This window comes from Vombatus ursinus, unplaced genomic scaffold, assembly GCF_900497805.2.
Source record: "Vombatus ursinus unplaced genomic scaffold, bare-nosed wombat genome assembly UNPS02014773.1, whole genome shotgun sequence".
NCBI lineage: Eukaryota > Metazoa > Chordata > Mammalia > Diprotodontia > Vombatidae > Vombatus > Vombatus ursinus.
In genome coordinates this window covers 2644075-2660515 of record NW_020954551.1, presented here as the reverse complement: position 1 = coordinate 2660515, position 16441 = coordinate 2644075, and the positions used below count along the sequence as shown (strand labels likewise).

Below are 16441 nucleotides of genomic sequence, written 5' to 3'. Positions count from 1 at the left end.
TTCCTTCCTTCCTTCCTTCCTTCCTTCCTTCCTTCCTTCCTTCCTTCTCTCTCTCTCTCTTTCTTTCTTCCTTCCTTCCTTTTTTGTCTTCTTGTGCACAATGACTAATATGGCAATGTTTTATATGATTGCACATGTATAGCCTATATCTGATTGCTTACTGTCTTTGCGAGGGGGGAGTAAGGGACAGAATTAGGAACTCAAAACTTAAAAAAAGTTGAAAATTGTTTTAATATGTAATTGGGGAAAATATTATGTATATGTATTTATGTACATACATACACATACACACACACATATACATATACATACACACACACACAATGGAAAAAAGGCATGTTTGAGTTGCTCCGCCCTCTATTTGTGGCCTGCTTCCAATGCAGTCCAGATAATGTTATGGCATCATGCCTGTTTAGGTTGGTGAGATGAAGCTAGAACTGGTTCAGCTGCAGCCCAAACTGGAGGAGGCCAAAGTGGAGAATGCCAACATGATGAAGGTACGGGTCTCTTGAATTTTCAGGGTATTGCAAGCTTGGGTGATATCACTAGTTTGTACAACTTGAATTGCAAATTAGTGATTTCATCTTCATCCACTTTGAGTGTAAGTCCTAAGTTCTTGCTATCATGAATGAATGAGTTAAAAATACAACTATATTGTATGTGCTTACTCTATGCCAAGCATTTGCTAAGTGTTGATGATACAGATAGAAAAAGATGGCAGCTCCTGTTCTCAGGGAGCTCATACTCTCATTGGGGGGGAGCCTCATTTACAGGAAGGCTCAGCGGCAGGGTTGATGGAAAGGCCCAGAGGTTCTGTGGGAGTGTGGCAAGACTCAGGAGAGCTTTCAGTCATGTCTGACTCTCCGTGACCCCACTTGGGGTTTTCTTGGCAAAGATACTGGAGTGGCTTGCCATTTCCTTCTCCAGCTCATTTTCAGATGAGGAAACTGAGGCACGTGGGGTTAAGTAACTTGCCCAAACTCACACAGCTAGTCAGTGTCTGAGGTTAGATTTGAACTCAGGAAGAGGAGTCTTCTTTGCTCCAGGCCCAGCACCCACGCATTAGGGTGTCACCCCACTGCCTCAGTCCTTAGTAGTACTAAGTAAGAGGTTGTCTGCCCCACAGGGCAGGGAGCCTCCAGGTACTGGCTCACTGTTCCTGGCAAGGGGAGTGGGTCTTTGGGTCAAAGTAGAATTGGGAGTCTCAGCTCCCTTGGACCCAGGCACCTTCCCACTCACTTTCTCTTCTTTTGTGACCAGCCTCCCAGGCCTCCCCTCTGGGGTTGCTTTTGCCTTTTTTGTCTTATTTTAAACGGATACATTTCATTCCAGCGAATCGTAGGAGCCTCTGGTCTACTCCCAAGTCTGTCATTCTTGGCGCCAATCCTCTCAATCAGTTAAGTGAAAAATTACAGAAGAAGGGCCTGGACTGAGAGTGCAGAGAACGCGTAGCGTTTGGGGTTGCTAAAAGAGTGAACAGGCTTGTGCTTTTATGAGGTCATATGATGGGGGGAAGCATGGAACAGCAGAGAGAGAGCGGGCCTCGGACTCACAGACACTTAGTGGCGGTGTGACCCTGGGCAGGTCACTTCCCTGGGCAGGGCCCAGACAGCTCTTGAGACTCTGACGTCCCAGAGAAGGGGCCGATCTGCTTCGGAAAAGGGAGTTTCCTTTCCAGAAGTTCCCCGCTGTAATCCCAGGCTCGGTCCAAAGAAAAGTCAGTATCAATACTGATTCTGGATCTGAATTTCAAAGTGGTTAGGGAGACAGCCAGCCACGCTTGCAGCCAGGAAGGTGCAGGTTCAAATCTTACCCGACACTAACTCTCGGTCTCAGTTTCTCCAAACAGAAAATGGGCACAGCTATGGCACCTGCCTCCCAGGGTTGTCGTGGGGGGTAAAGTAAGGTGTTTGTAAAATGGGCTGCAAACCTTAAGGTCTTATATAACGGCATTATTTTTAAGTAAACGACAGAACTACTAAGAATAAGGTCTAGCCATCCAGCTCTCCCTCTTCTCACGGTGTAAGAGCTTACGTTTCTAGGTTTTCTAGGCAACAATGAACCCTGCTGAGGCTTCTTTGCTCCGGCGCCCACACTGACGTTTGCTGGCCGCTTTCAGGTGATCGAGGTCGAGTCTGCCCAGGTAGAAGCGAAAAGCAGGTTTGTGAAAATAGACGAGGAGTTGGCTACCGGGAAGGCCGAAGAAGCCCAGGCCCTCAAAAACGAGTGTGAGAGTGACCTCGCCGAGGCCATCCCCGCCTTGGAAGCCGCCCTCTCTGCGCTGGACACGCTCAAGGCAAGCAGCGCCGTGGCGGGCGATGGGAATCCCAGCGAGGACCATCCTAATGGTAGCTGGTGTTTGTAAGGAGCCTTACAGTGTGTCCTCTGATCCTCCCAACAGCCCAGGGTGGGTTAGCGCCATTGTACAGGTGAAGAAACTGACCAGGGGCCAGGTAAAAGCAGGTAGCATGCCGAGGGTTACCTCCCTGAATCTTAGATGGAGAACCTCAGGGATCACCCAGTTCAACCCCCTTGTTTTACAGAGAAGGGAAGTGACTTTCCCACGGTCACACAGGCAGGAGGTGGCCCTGCTCCAAAGGCAGCCCCCCATCTCGCTTCATTAGACTGCCTCCCCACCGTGGCTTGTGTGTGGGGCTGGGGCTGGGGGGCATTCAGCAATCTTTCTCCTAGAGCCAGAGAAAGATACACTTCCCTATGGGAGTTACTGCCCCAGAGCCAGCGTTCCTCCTGCTGCAGGACGGCGACATCCTTGTATGGTCCTGGAAGAAATCCCCAGGAATCCAGAGCCTGCTCAGTCAGTGTCAGCCTAAGCAATCTCAGGGCAAAGTCTTCCCTTGCTAAATCTTCCTTCCCTGAAGGGCTTGTGGTTTTGTTGAGAATAGCTGGAGGCACCGAGGTTAAGTGACTTGCCCTGGGTCACACAGTCAGTCCCTGTTAGGGGTGGGATTTGATCCCAGGCTCAGGCCTTCCTTCTTGATTCCTGGGCCAGGGCTCCGTGCATTCCATCGCTCTCTAATTCTGGAATTTTCCCCTAATCACAGTATAGCAAATCATACGATTATAATTCTGAGTCAAACACGATCCTTTTTATTTGTTCGTCTTAACGTCCCAGATGACATTTTTTAGGCTTCTCTTGTAGGAGTAAGCAATGTTTGAAGATGTCTCTGTTTTCCTTTCCATTTAGCCCGCTGACATCACTATTGTGAAATCCATGAAAAATCCTCCATCTGGAGTCAAGCTTGTGATGGCTGCTATTTGTGTCATGAAGGACATCAAACCGGAGAAAATCACAGATCCTGCAGGAACTGGGGGCAAGGTAAGGGCGGGGATGTGGATAAGCTAAGAAGATTCACGACAAGAGTTATTAATACTTTAATAGATCACTTATTATGTAAATGTAAATGGGTCAAGGGTCATCCAGTCCAGTCTTTTCTCCAGCAGAGAGGAGAACAGGACCACGGGATGTGAATAATGCATGATAGCTTGGGGGGCGCCAGAGAGTGTTCGGAGGAGGGAGGCCACAGTGGAGATGGGCATTGGGTTCTTGCCATTTGAGGACTGGATGAAAAGAGCTAGGGGTGTTTAGTCTGGAGAAGGGAAAGAGGGGAATTGAGGCCTTTCTTCTAGAATTTGAAGGTCTCTTTTGTGGAGGAGGGATTAGCTTGGTTTTGCTTGGCCCCAGAGGGCAGAACCAGGGGGAAGTTTTAGGTTTGATAGCAGGAAAAGCAGCCTACCAGAGCAGTGCAAGGGCGGGATTGACTATCTGGGGAGGTCATGGGCTCTCCCTTATTGGATGTCTCAAGTGGAGTCTGGATGGCCACTTGTCAGGGATGAGGTCAAAGGGATTCTTGGTCAGGGGTAGGTCAAGCCAAATACTCCTTTCCAATGGTGTGGCTTGTAATCCACCTCCACTTTTTCTTCTTGTCTAAGTTCCTGGAGGGCAGGGCCTGGCTCACTTTTGTCTTGGCACATAGTAGGTGCTTAATGTTGCTGCTTAATAAATAGTTGTTGGTTGAAGACCTGGGTTTGAATCCTGCCTCATACTCTTACTAACTTTTTGACCATGGGGCAAGTTACTTAACCTTTCTAGACCTTTATTTAACCTTTCTGGACCTTAGTTTCTTTTTCTTTTCTTTTCTTTTTTTTTTTTTGGCAAAATGAAGGAATTAGACTGAATAACCTCTAACAATAAGACCCTGTGAGTCTCAGAATTTCTCCGTAGTCCATCTCTTCATGTCCTCTGAGTCATCTGAGGCAGGATCAGAGCATCCCAGCTTTAGAACTTGAAGGGCCCTTAGAGGCCATCTGTTCTAATATGCCCATTTGACAGATGAGGGAACTGAGGCCCAGAGATGGAAGTGATTGGCCCAAAGCCACGCAGGTAGTAGGTGTCAGGATTTGAACCCAGGTCCTTTGATTTCACATTCAGCACACTTTCCACTAAACTCTGGGGTCTCCCACTTCCAGGCCCAGTGTCCTATGCACTGAGCTGCACTGGCCGTAAGTGGCTTGTCCAGCGTCACACGGCTGATCAGTGCCAAAGACACAGTTCTGTTGTTGGTCTTGGCACATGCTGCCTTTCCGAAGGACGCTGGGGTTGAGGCTCGTGTGCTTTCGTGTAAATCCCTGGGAATATTTCTCTCCCCTGGACTGGCTCCCTAGTCGGTCTCCTCAACCTGCTGGGTTAGCACTGAGGCAAGATAGGAATCCAAGTGTTTGTTCCCTCCAAGTCCAGAATTCTTCCACTTTCCCTTTACAGGCTTCAAGGCAGAGAATATCCCTGAGAGGAATACTTGCTTGCCGACCTCCCTGCTGGGAAATTTCAAATACAGTGCCCCAAAATCATAACCTGACATGATTTTTCCCCTTATTATCTTGAACTTGTTAGATCCTGGTTGAATTTTTAAGTTGTCAGCAACAAACATCTTTGTGTCGTTCAATATTGAATTCCTTTTTCATTCATTCATTCGATAAGCATTTATTAAGCACCTTCTATATGCCAAACCCCGTGATGGGCACTGTGCATATAGACACAAAAATACAACAGTCTCTGCCCTCAAGAAGCTTAAATTCTATTGGGGAGACGCATGTACACATGTGAGCAGATACAAAATACATATGAAGTAAATACTCAGTAATTTGGGGGTGTCCCTCACCCCTGGGGTTCAGGAAAGGCCTTATGTAGGCGCTTGTATTGGAGCTGGGCTTTGGAGGAAGTTGGGGATTCAGAGAGGTCGGGGCAGTGTTCCAAGCATGGTGGATAGTCTGAGTTTTTGATAACTTACAGAACTGAAGTCCATACACTGAGATTCCCATGAAAATCCTTTTGAAGATGAACTGATGTGTCCAGATGAAATGCAAAGTGCTGATAAGTGTGAGAAGACACAAATCATTTCTGTGTGGGTTCAGTGGGTCGGGGGTTCAAGGAGACGTGGATGGGTAAATGACTTTGTTTGGATATTGAAATGATGTCTCTTCATTGATTTTGCTGACAGATCTTGGATTATTGGGGCCCCAGCAAAAAAGTCCTGGGAGACATGAATTTCTTAAGAGATCTGAAAGAATATGACAAGGACAACATTCCGGTAAGTGCCCCTGCCTGTGTTTTCCTATGCATGTGTCCATTTTCCTAAAAGTGTGTGCAATACTGGAGATATTTGCAATAAAATATGGAAAGAGAGCACTTTTTTTCCTGGATGACTTCATGTAATTATAGTAGAAACTCACGATGATGATATCGATCTAGGCTTTTAGACTGTGTAAACTCCTCACCTCTCCGTACATCTTGAAGCCTTTTACCAATATTGCCACTGTGTGCTGTTGGCCTGAGAGTGAGGCGGTATAGAAAACACACTGACCGAGGTGTCATAAGAGCGTGTCTCAGAGGCCTTCAAGTTCAGCCTTCTCATGTTGCAGATGAGGAAACTGAGGCCCAGGAGGTTAAGCGACTGGTCCCAAATCAGAGGGGGAATTTAAGCAGGGCATTTGGCTTCGAATCCTGGCTTAGATATTTACCACCTGTGTGACTTTGGGTGAGTCACTTAATCTCATGACTTTCTCAGTTTCTTCATCTGTAAAATGGATATGATAATACTTGCAGGTCAAGTCAAACCAACAAGTCTTTACTAAGTGCCGACTATGGGCCAGGCACTGTGCTAGGCACCAGGGATACAAAGAAAGGCAAACATAATCCTTTCCCTCTAGGAACTCACAATCTAATGGGGGAGAAGACGTCTGTAAAAGATGGATACAGGATAAGTTGGAGGTCATCTCGGAGGGAAGGCACCCACAGTGGGAGGGACGGGGAGAGAAGAGTCCTGGGAGGCAGGAGGAGAGGAGCTGAATCTCGAAGGCAGCCAGGGCAGCCAGGAAGCAGACGTGAGGAGCAGCTTTCTATGCACAGGAGGCAGAAAAAGCAGAGTTGTGTGGGAGGGCAGCAAGGAGGCTCTGGGGTCCTGGATCCGAGAGTATGCTTTGGGAGTCAGATGTGAGATGGGAAAGGTAGGAAGGGACCGGCTGTGAAGAGCTTGAAGAGCCGAAAGAAGGATTTGGTATTGGATCCCAGAGACCATAGGGAGCTGCTGGAGTTTGCAGAAGTGCAGGAGGACGCAATCAGATCTGGGCTTTGATGACTGAGGCGGGGATGGGCCAGAGTGGAGAGAGACCTGAGCACGGAGGTCCCACCCGCAGCGACTGCAGTGGTCCAGGCAGAGGTGGTGAGGGCCTGCGCCGGAGCGGGGCAGGGTCAGGAGGGATTGTGAGGATGGTGCTTTGCAGAGCTGGGAGCGCTCCAGAGGTGTGGGTGGTGATGACGACGGACCTTTGTGTGGGTCCGAGAGGCTGCTGACCTCACGTGCCAGCTCCCGATCTTTGCATTTTTGTTCCGGTTTTCAGTCGCTCGGTTCTGCCAACTTGTACACTTCTTCTGTTTCCATTTTCCTTTCCATTGGGAAGCCCTGCTTTTGGTTTTCTCTTCTGTCTACGGCATCTCCTGCCTGTAGAGCTATGATAATGTAAGGCCTAATGTTTGGATCACAGATTGGATTTGGGTTTGGGTTGTGGGAGTATTCACTTGGAAATTGTCTCTTAAAATGTTGACCGTTGGCTTTCAGGGCTAAGACAGGGCTTATAGATTTAAAGTCGTAAGGAGCCTTCAAGGTTATCTAGGCCACCCCCTCTCACTTTACAGATGAGGAAACTGAGTCTTGGGGAGAGTTAATGATTCACTCTAGGTCACAGACGTAGTGAATGTCAGAGGTGGGATATGATCCGAGGTCCTCTGATTCCAGGGCCAGGGCTCTCTGTAACCCAACGCTTAGCACAGTGCCTACCACACACGTAGTAGGTGCTTAGTAAATGTGTATTGATTGATTCATTGATTGTACTCTTACTGCCTCCTGATGATCATGTAAGAACTTGCTATACAGAAACTTTTTCATTATATATGATGTGATTTAAAAAAATGATTTCTTACAACTTCATATTAAATATAGGACAGCTAGGTGGTGCTGTAGTGGGCAGAGTTCTGGGCTTGGAATTCTTCCTGAGTTCAAATCCAGCCTCAGACCCTTACTAGCTGTGTGACCCTGGGCAAGTCACTTCACCTTGTTTGCCTCAGTTTCCTCATCTGTAAAATGAACTGGAAAAGGAAATGACAAACCACCCCAGTATCCCTGTCAAGGAAGTACCAAATAGGGTCATGAAGAGTCAGACATGACTGAAATGACTGAATAAAAATAATATTAAATATAACTATAACTAAGCAAACTTACTTTGCAATTTTTTACATTTAAATAAATGAATCTGAACAGGTCCAGCACTGGGACTGGGCTTGTGATTTTATTGGCACAGGGAACTCTTAGATGAAAAAAATTCCTTCTCTCATACAGGTCGGCAGCTTCTCTGCAGCCTAAAATCTTAGAAGACTCTAGAACCTTGAGAGGTTCAGTGACTTATCCAGGGTCACCTATCTAGTGTGTGTCAGTGGTAGGACTTGAATCCAGACCTTCATGACTTCACCGTTGGCTCTCTGCTATGCCCTGATTTAACCTTTTACTCCCTCCCTCTAAGTTTCCATCCAGATTCTTTGGCCATTCCCAGTTCACGTTTCCTCTTACATGGCCCCGGTTAGTGTATGCTCCCTTATTGTGGTTTTTTTTGGACTTTGTGTTGGGTAAGTCCCTTCCCCTCTCAGTGTTCTAGGCAGCAGTTTGAGACCATAGGCTGCAGAGAAGCTGCCGACCTGCATTGGTGGAAGGAGCTTCCTATCTTCAGTCCCCACCCCCACCCCCATCCCCGTATCTATCCCTATCCCCTTTACTTCATAAAGGCTTTCCAAATTCTTTGTGGTCCTCATACTTGTCAGTCTTAATTGCATTGCATTTAATTAATTACAGCACAATTAACAGACAACAATGTGCTGTTCCCCTGTTATTGGACACTTAGATTGCTTCCAGTTTTCTTCAGTTACAAGTAACACTGCTATGAAAGTCTTCAAGCAAACGGCTCTTTTGAATGATATAATTTTTGGGCTCCAAGCACAGGATTTGTTTTGAAACTCTGACTGCATTTTACTGCCTGTTTTGCTCTCCAAAAAGATTCTGCAATTTCAGGCAATTGTTTTTTCCATCCTCATATTTTGTATTCATTAACTTTGAGATCTGTTTGCTTGTCCTGTAGGTGTCTGTTATGCAGAAGATTCGAGGTGAATACCTAACAAACCCTGAGTTTGACCCCCCTAAAGTGGCCAAGGCGTCTTCTGCAGCTGAGGGTCTGTGCAAATGGATTATGGCCATGGAGGTCTATGACAGAGTTGCAAAGGTAATGGGCGTGCTCATGAAGGTGCTCTTGGAAACAGTTTACATGCTAAAAAATTTCTAGAAGTTGAAATCAGCAGATACCTATGTATGTGTATGAATATGTGTGTGTATATAATATACACACATATGTATTCACATACATGTTTGGCCAGACCCATGATTTCACAAGTGAATTCCCAACATGGAAACACCCTCTACCAATACAGATTGGCAATTTGTCTACAATTTTCTTCCATACTATAAAGTGTCATAAGAGAAGTATCAGAATAAATGGAATTTTGTTTCAGAGAATAAAAAAATTTGGGATTGTTGAACTCACTGGACAAATTCTCAAATGCAATCTGGGATTTGCCCAGAATTCTTGAATTCAATTCTGGGCCCAGCTTACTACCTGTCAGCCATATTTGCCAAAGATACATGGAGAGATGGACTGATCAATCAAGCAGTTATCAGGCACTGACCAGGTACCAGGCATTGTGCTAGCCCTGGGAACGCAAATACAAAGAAAGAACTAATCCCAACTCTCCAGGGACCTATATTATAGTGTAGAAGACAAATATTTATGTAAGCGTGTACGTACTATTTCTCATATCTCTTCTTTGGGGCTATGTTTATTTTTTGTGAGATTGTGTGTGTGTGTGTGTGTATATATATATATATATATATATATATATATATAGATATAGATATAGATATATTTTAGTGAGGCAGTTGGGGTTAAGTGACTTACCCAGAGTCACACAGCTAGTGAGTGTTATGTGTCTGAGGCTGGATTTGAACTCAATCCACTGTGCCACCTATGCCCCTGAGATTGTATATTTTAAGGACTCATGTTTGACCTTAACCTATGCATGAGAGTCACCTGATTAGAGGAGAACCTTTAAGGCTTCATTTTTTCCCCTCCCAAGTTGTGCTTTTTTATATTTATGGATAATTAACAAAAAAGAAACCAGTGAGAACTTGTATTATCTATAACTTTTAGTTAATTGTGTGACTGTGTAGAGATAGAAAATAATCTTCAAAACCTCGTCTATACATTCTGATATTTTCCTCAAGGGTGTCCTTGACATGTGGATAGACCATGCTGATGTGGATTGGGCCTGAGGGTCCATCTGTATAAGGAACCCTTCAATGTGGCCACTTCCTCCATGGCTTCTGATGCGTAGTTTATTTGTAAATAATAATTTTGTGGAGTGGTCTGGGGGTACTGAGAAATTTAGTCCCTGGTCATGGTTCCATGACTAAGATGTGTCCGAGGCAGGACTCAGACCCAGCTCCTTCTGACACAGACTGGCCGGTCACTCTTCGTCCCCTCTGCCGTGCTGCCTCTCCTGAAAATAGTCACTTGGGTCAGTAGTAGCTGATGTCATCTCCCAGAATGTCCTCTGTTTTGGTAATTATGATTCTCCCCTCCCCATTCTTTTGGTATCTTCCTTCTCTAACGTAACTGGAAAATGTAACCCTGGGAGGCTTTAATATTGTGTCTTCTAAGCCCCTAGTTTGCCTGTGTGTACTCTGTCTGGTCTGCCAGCTCTGTCCATCGTCTTCATCCTAGGTGCATTTTCCATCTCTGCATGTATCACACTAAGCAGAGAGACTCCAAATGTGACTATTCCATGGTCATCGATTACGGAAAGAGATTGTGATGGAAAAGGGCAGATCTGCCCCATTTTCCATGTGTTTGTTTACTTCCTTCACACTTTCAGTTGGTAAATTCTTTGGGGATGATCCAGCCTCACCCAAATGCTTCTTTGCCACCCAAAGACTCTCTGGGATGCACATGGGAGTCTCTGATGGGGCTCTCTTCCTCCTCACTGATCTCACCCCCTTACTCAGTTTCCCACAGAGCTAAGGGGAACACCAAAAACTTGGCCCTCATCTCTATGTTTTTGCCTAAAGTCACAGCCTTAGCATAAACATCATACCATCCATTCAACTTAAAATTGGCCAAGAAAATTAGTGAGAAGTTCCATGGTACAGTGCTAGAGAAGAAAATGGCAAACTGCTCCAGTATCTTTGCCAACAAAATCCCAAAACGGGTCATGAAGGAGACGGATATGACCGAAAAACGTCTGAACGAGAAGAAACATGGTGCAGTGGGTGGAGAGGAGGCCTTGGAGTCAGGAAGTCTTGTGACCTTGCACCAATGACCTCTCCATTTTTAGGCACTTCCCTTGGACTGTAAGTTGCAGATGAGGTTCTGATCTGTGTTGGTAGAAGGGCTGTCCACACTAATGTAATGAGACAGTTCCAGACCAAAGAAAAAGCTACCACTATACTCAGCGGTAGCAATCACCTCTATCCCCACCTACTTCCCTTTCAAAGCTGGCCATTTACAACAGAAGAAGCTCATTTCTCTGTGTATCCCAAAACTCTTTGGTAGCGTCATAAATGCTTGTACTCCTCATTTCTTCATAATCACCAAATATCCTGATTGGTTCAAGTATGCTTATTGCTACAACCCTCTCCAAGGGATTGCTCCCCATCCTATATTACTTTCTCATACTAAAAACCAAACCAATCAATAATAGTAAGAGTAAGCTAGAGTTTGTATGACACTTTAATGCTTAGAAAGCACTTTACATATTTTTTTCTTGTAATCCCAACTTTCCCTTATGAGTTGTTCAGTTCAGTCTTTGGATACCAACTCCTCTGGCCCTTCTTTGTCTCTTTCCAACCTGAGCCATCTCTTTCTACCCCTTCTTGCCTTCCCCTTCCATATTTCCATAACTGGCTTCAGGCCCATTGCATTATCGATCACTAGCAAATAATAACTGCGCCCTCCCTTTGTAAGCCAGAGCCTCGGCCTGCCCCCAGTATCTCATCAGAGGCAGTAGATTGCACAGAAGGAACCAGCATCAAACTCTTAAATGTAAGATTTTTAGACATGCCTTGTTTACTCTTTAAAACATTTTTTTTCACTACAAACTTAACCAACACCAAATAAAGTGAGCATTCCATATATGTAGTAGAACAGAAAAAGAGGATTATACGTGGAACAGTGATGAATCTCTATTATGGACAGCTGGTTTTTCTTTTAAAACACAGTTTCTTTAGTGTAATGATTATCAAGTTCACCTAACACGTGGAAAGTCCCTGGTTCAAAACCAGGCCAAAACAAGCAGAAAAAATGTTTGTGGGTCAGCTCCGTGGCACAGTGGATAGAGTGGGCCGGGTGTCAGGAAGACCTGAGTTCAAATCTGGCCTCAGATGCTTACTAGCTGTGTGTCCTTGGGCAAGTCACTTAACCCTGTTTGCCTCAGTTTTCTCATTTGTAAAATGAACTAGAAAAGGAAATAGAAAACCATTCCAGTATCTCTGCCAAGAAAACCCTAAGTGAGGTCTTGAAGAGTCAGACATGACTGAACAAAAACTTTTAAAACCACACTACTTATCTTTGATTCTTTCTAGTCTTCTTACTGATTTAAAAAATGATTCAATGACTTTCTTTCTTGCCCCTTTCCATCACCCCAATTTAAAAGAAAACAAGAAAAACAAAATTTTACAGCAAATATGCAGCATCAAAAGCAATTCCTACTGTGTGTCCCAAAAATGTGTCTCTTATTTTCCTTGCCATATTTTCTAAAGTTTTTCCTTAAGATCCGTTTTGCTGCCCTGAAGTATCACTTATAAAATATTTTTCCCACTTAGTGGGATGGAACAATTCTATGTCGTTGATTTGCCCAAAGGGTTAAGTTATCCACCATGTGAAGGTTTGTGAGTCTCTTGAATTTTGTGTATATGTTGCCAGTAACTAGAATTTTCACGGAATTCTTTCCACCTAGGTGGTTGCTCCCAAGAAAGCCCGTTTAGCAGAAGCCCAGAAGTCCCTGGGAGAGACAATGGCTCTTCTGAATCAGAAGAGAGCAGAGCTCAAGGCCGTGGAGGATCGCCTGGCCAATTTACAGCAGACTTTCCTTGAAAAGACCGAGGAAAAAGTCCGGCTGGAAGATCAGGTGGAGCTCTGTGCAAAGAAGTTGGAGAGAGCGTCCAAACTAATTGGTGGACTGGGTGGAGAAAAAACAAGGTCTGCAGCAAAAATGCCAAGAATTCCAACCTTTCCACCATATTTGAGGCTCTTCTAGGACTGGGGTAATGGGGTAGAGTGCCTGGGCCCCTGGGGCCTTCTGCTAATGGGGCCAACCAAGTCTTTGGTCTTCACATAGATCAGTTATCTTGATTCTATCCATTGCTGCCATCCACAAGATAGGCTGCAGCCCCCGTCTCATTTATGACATTACAAATACATGCCATTGGCCCCAGAAAAAAATAATAGCTAATGTTTATAGAGGACTTTAATGTTTGATAAAGGCTTTACATATATTACCTTATTTGATCCCTCACACAAGTCCTGTGAAGTAAATTCTATTATTATTTCCATTTTAGAGATAAAACTGAGACTGAGAAAGATTAAATGACTCCTTTAGGAGCTCCTAAGTGTCTAAGGGGCAGCAGATAGAGCTCTAAGGCTGGAGTCAGGAATACCTGAGTTCAGATCTACTCTCAGACACTTACTAGCTGCGTGACCTTGGGCAAGTCACTTAATCTCTGTCTCCCTCAGTTTCCTTATCTATAATAGAGATAATAACAGTATCAGGGTTGTTGTGAGGATCAAATAAGATAATATTTGTAAAGGACTTAGTGCAGTGCCTGGTACATGGTAAGCACTATATGAATGTTAGCTATTAGTATTATTATAGGTAAGAGTCAAAGTCTAACACATTATCCACTGCCCACCTAGCTGCCTCTTTTCTCAAGAGAACCAGTCTGAGAGTTGATTTCATTCTTACCACCATAATACTAATTTAGAATATACGTTCTATTGATTGTGGGTCAGTTCCATCATCTTCCTGAGGAAGAAGTATTCCTTGTGATGGTGGTCTCATTTTTCTAGAATAGGAAACTGAAGCCCCAATGCCAGAAACAAACCAAAAATAAGACTCTTGTGAGCATCCCTTTCCCCATTGGCTTCCCCTCAAAACCCTTTGACATCATTCCTCAGTCTCTTTTCCTTTACTGAATTCTCTGATGAAGAGATGGCCTTTTCCTCTCCAAGGCCAACCCTTTTACATGTATTGTTGAGCCTGTTTCTTCTGGTCTTCCCCAAGTGGTTGCTACCATGACCATCCCCACCTTTCCTAACCTTTGATCTTTCCCAATCAGCTGGTTCTTTTTTTGTTGTTTGCAGGCACGTCCAGGTCTCCCCATCCTCTAAACATCTTCACTGGATCCCTTCATCCCCTAAAACGCTCTGCTGTCCTCTTCTCTTTCTCAGCCAAACCCCTTAAAAAAATTATCTACTTCTGTTGTTTCTCCTTTTCCTCTCACTGTCTTCTAAACTGTCCACAATCTGACTTCTGACTTCATCACTTACCCGAACTGACTTTCCAAAATCATCAGTTAATCAACAGAGCATTTATTAAGTGTTTGTTGTGTGCCAGGCATTGTGCTAAATGATGAGGAATACAAAGAAAAGCAAAAAACATAATGCACAGTCCTGCCCTCCAGGAGCTCACTCTTTAATGGCAGACACAACTGCTATGCACAAACAAGGATAAATGGGAACGGACTGTGCTGGAACCCGTTCAAACTGGCTTACAGGAAGGTTCATTGTTAATTTGCTAATTAACGATTCTTAATTTTTCACCATTAGCATTTACGCCTTGAAAATTGGCAAATGCCACAAATCAAGGCTTGATTTGTTGTGGGGTTTTTTTTTTTTATTGTCTACCCATAAGAAGGTGATGTGGAAAATGTTAGTAAACTTAAAACTTAAATGTTTCTTATAAACTCCCCCTCCTGCCAAATCCAGTTGTTAAGCCAGCACACTCCTGAGTGGACGGCAGTCTCAGAGGGAAGGCACTGGTGGTGGTGGGGCCTTAGGGGAAAGGAACAGTTGGGAAAATCCTTAATTGCCAAGTCCATGGCCTTTTCTCAGGCCTTATTTGACGTCATTTCTCCCCAGAATCTGACACTGTAAAACCCCCTCTTCTCCATTCTCTCTCCACTCTGGGTTTTCATGAAATTTCTCTGTCTTGGTTCTTCTGCTATGTGATAATTCCTTCTTTGTCTCCTTTGCTGGAGCATCGTCTACCATGCGTGTGTCCCCCCAGGCTCTGTCCTCTGTCCTCTTCTTTCTCTATACCCTCTCTTGGTGACCTCAGCAGCTCCTCAGCATTCTGCTGCTGACAGCCAGCTCTATACGTTAGCTCCAGGCCCACACTGTCACTGGATGTCCCGTAGGTATCCCCAACTCAACATGTCTAATGTTGAACTTGGTTTCTCTCCCTTCCCCATTCTAAACTCCAGACTCACCCCTCTTCTTTCTTCCAATCATTTCTGTTGAGGGCACTACCATCTTTCCAGTCACCCCAACTACGTCTTCAACTACACGCGCTACATATCATTTCTGCTGTTGTCACATCTGTCCAATCAGTGGCTTGGCCTTCACACAATCATCACTATAGTTCAGACCTTTCTTCCAATAGGCTTCTACCTGGTCTCTCTGCCTCCCTGCCTGCCTCCCTCCCCTCTTGCATTTGTATTTCACATATATGCCAAACTGATTTTCCTAGAGTATGAATCAGACCATGCCTCTCTCCTACTAACTAACTCTAGTGGCTTCCTCTGTTTGGCATTTTAAGCCCTTCAGGACCTGGACCCAACCTCTCTTTCCCCTCTTATTGTACTCATTCCTCTCCAAGAATGCTGAAGTCCAGTCCCACTGGCCTTCTGGATGCTTGTCAAACAGAACACTCCATCTCCTGCCTTTGCATTGGCTGCCCTCCCAGGCCTGGCACAGACTCCTTCTTGACCTCCATCTTTCAGAATCCCCATAGATGCCAATGCCTTTCTCCCCGCATCATCTTCTGTTGACTTTGGATTTGTTCACGTTTGTCTTTGAATGCCCAGCCACTCCTAGGCAGTGTGCTTAAAGTAGCTGCATTATGGATGCTTGCTAAGAGATCAGCTGATACTTTAATGTCCTGAAATTTAGTTAACTAGTCTCCGATTGTAAGACATTTGTTTCTAGTTTGTTTTGCAGTTACAAGTAATATCATTAAGAATGTCTGTCAACAGCACCTCTTTTTTGGGTCATTTTTGATTATGTTTTTTAGGTATCTTGCCAACCTTGGAATTTGGGGTTCATGCATTGGAATTATTCATTCAAAAGAAGTTATTTTCCTTATGTCACCATATGCCAGGGCCTTGTACACAGCAGACGCACAGTCAATATTTGTCAAATTTTACTGTAAAATCATGAGACCATAGAGCTCAAGTCAGAAAATACGATAGGTATCATCTAGTCTAGCCTCATTGTTTTTACAGATGAAGAAACTGAGGCCCAGTAAGGTTAAGTGACCTGTCCAGGGTCGCGAATACTAAGTGGCTGAGCCTGGATTTGAACAAATGTCTAACGCTTCCACACTCAACACTCTTCCCGTAATGCTCCCTGATTTCCCTGGGTCTTTGACAGTAAGGCATAATATAACTTAGATGGTTTTGTAATTATTTTAGCATTTTGGGGGGGGATATCCAAATAGCTGGAGAATCTGGGGAAGGTTACCCTGCAAAATGCTTTTCTGGGGTATTTTGTTGCT

General features: G+C 44.6%; 1 protein-coding gene across 2 annotated transcripts in view; it reads left to right on the top strand.

Annotated features, from left to right (window-relative positions):
• Positions 1–16441, top strand: part of DNAH12 (dynein axonemal heavy chain 12) — a 185719-nt gene that overhangs the window by 114665 nt on the left and 54613 nt on the right. The window contains exons 47-52 of one of the 2 annotated variants that reach the window (XM_027863810.1): positions 417–497; positions 2120–2296; positions 3206–3337; positions 5517–5606; positions 8701–8841; positions 12626–12867. In XM_027863810.1, coding sequence (XP_027719611.1) covers positions 417–497; positions 2120–2296; positions 3206–3337; positions 5517–5606; positions 8701–8841; positions 12626–12867 — 863 coding nt within the window. Of the gene's footprint in view, positions 1–416; positions 498–2119; positions 2297–3205; positions 3338–5308; positions 5390–5516; positions 5607–8700; positions 8842–12625; positions 12868–16441 lie in introns of those variants that run through there. The other variant, XM_027863811.1, reaches the window with a different exon arrangement.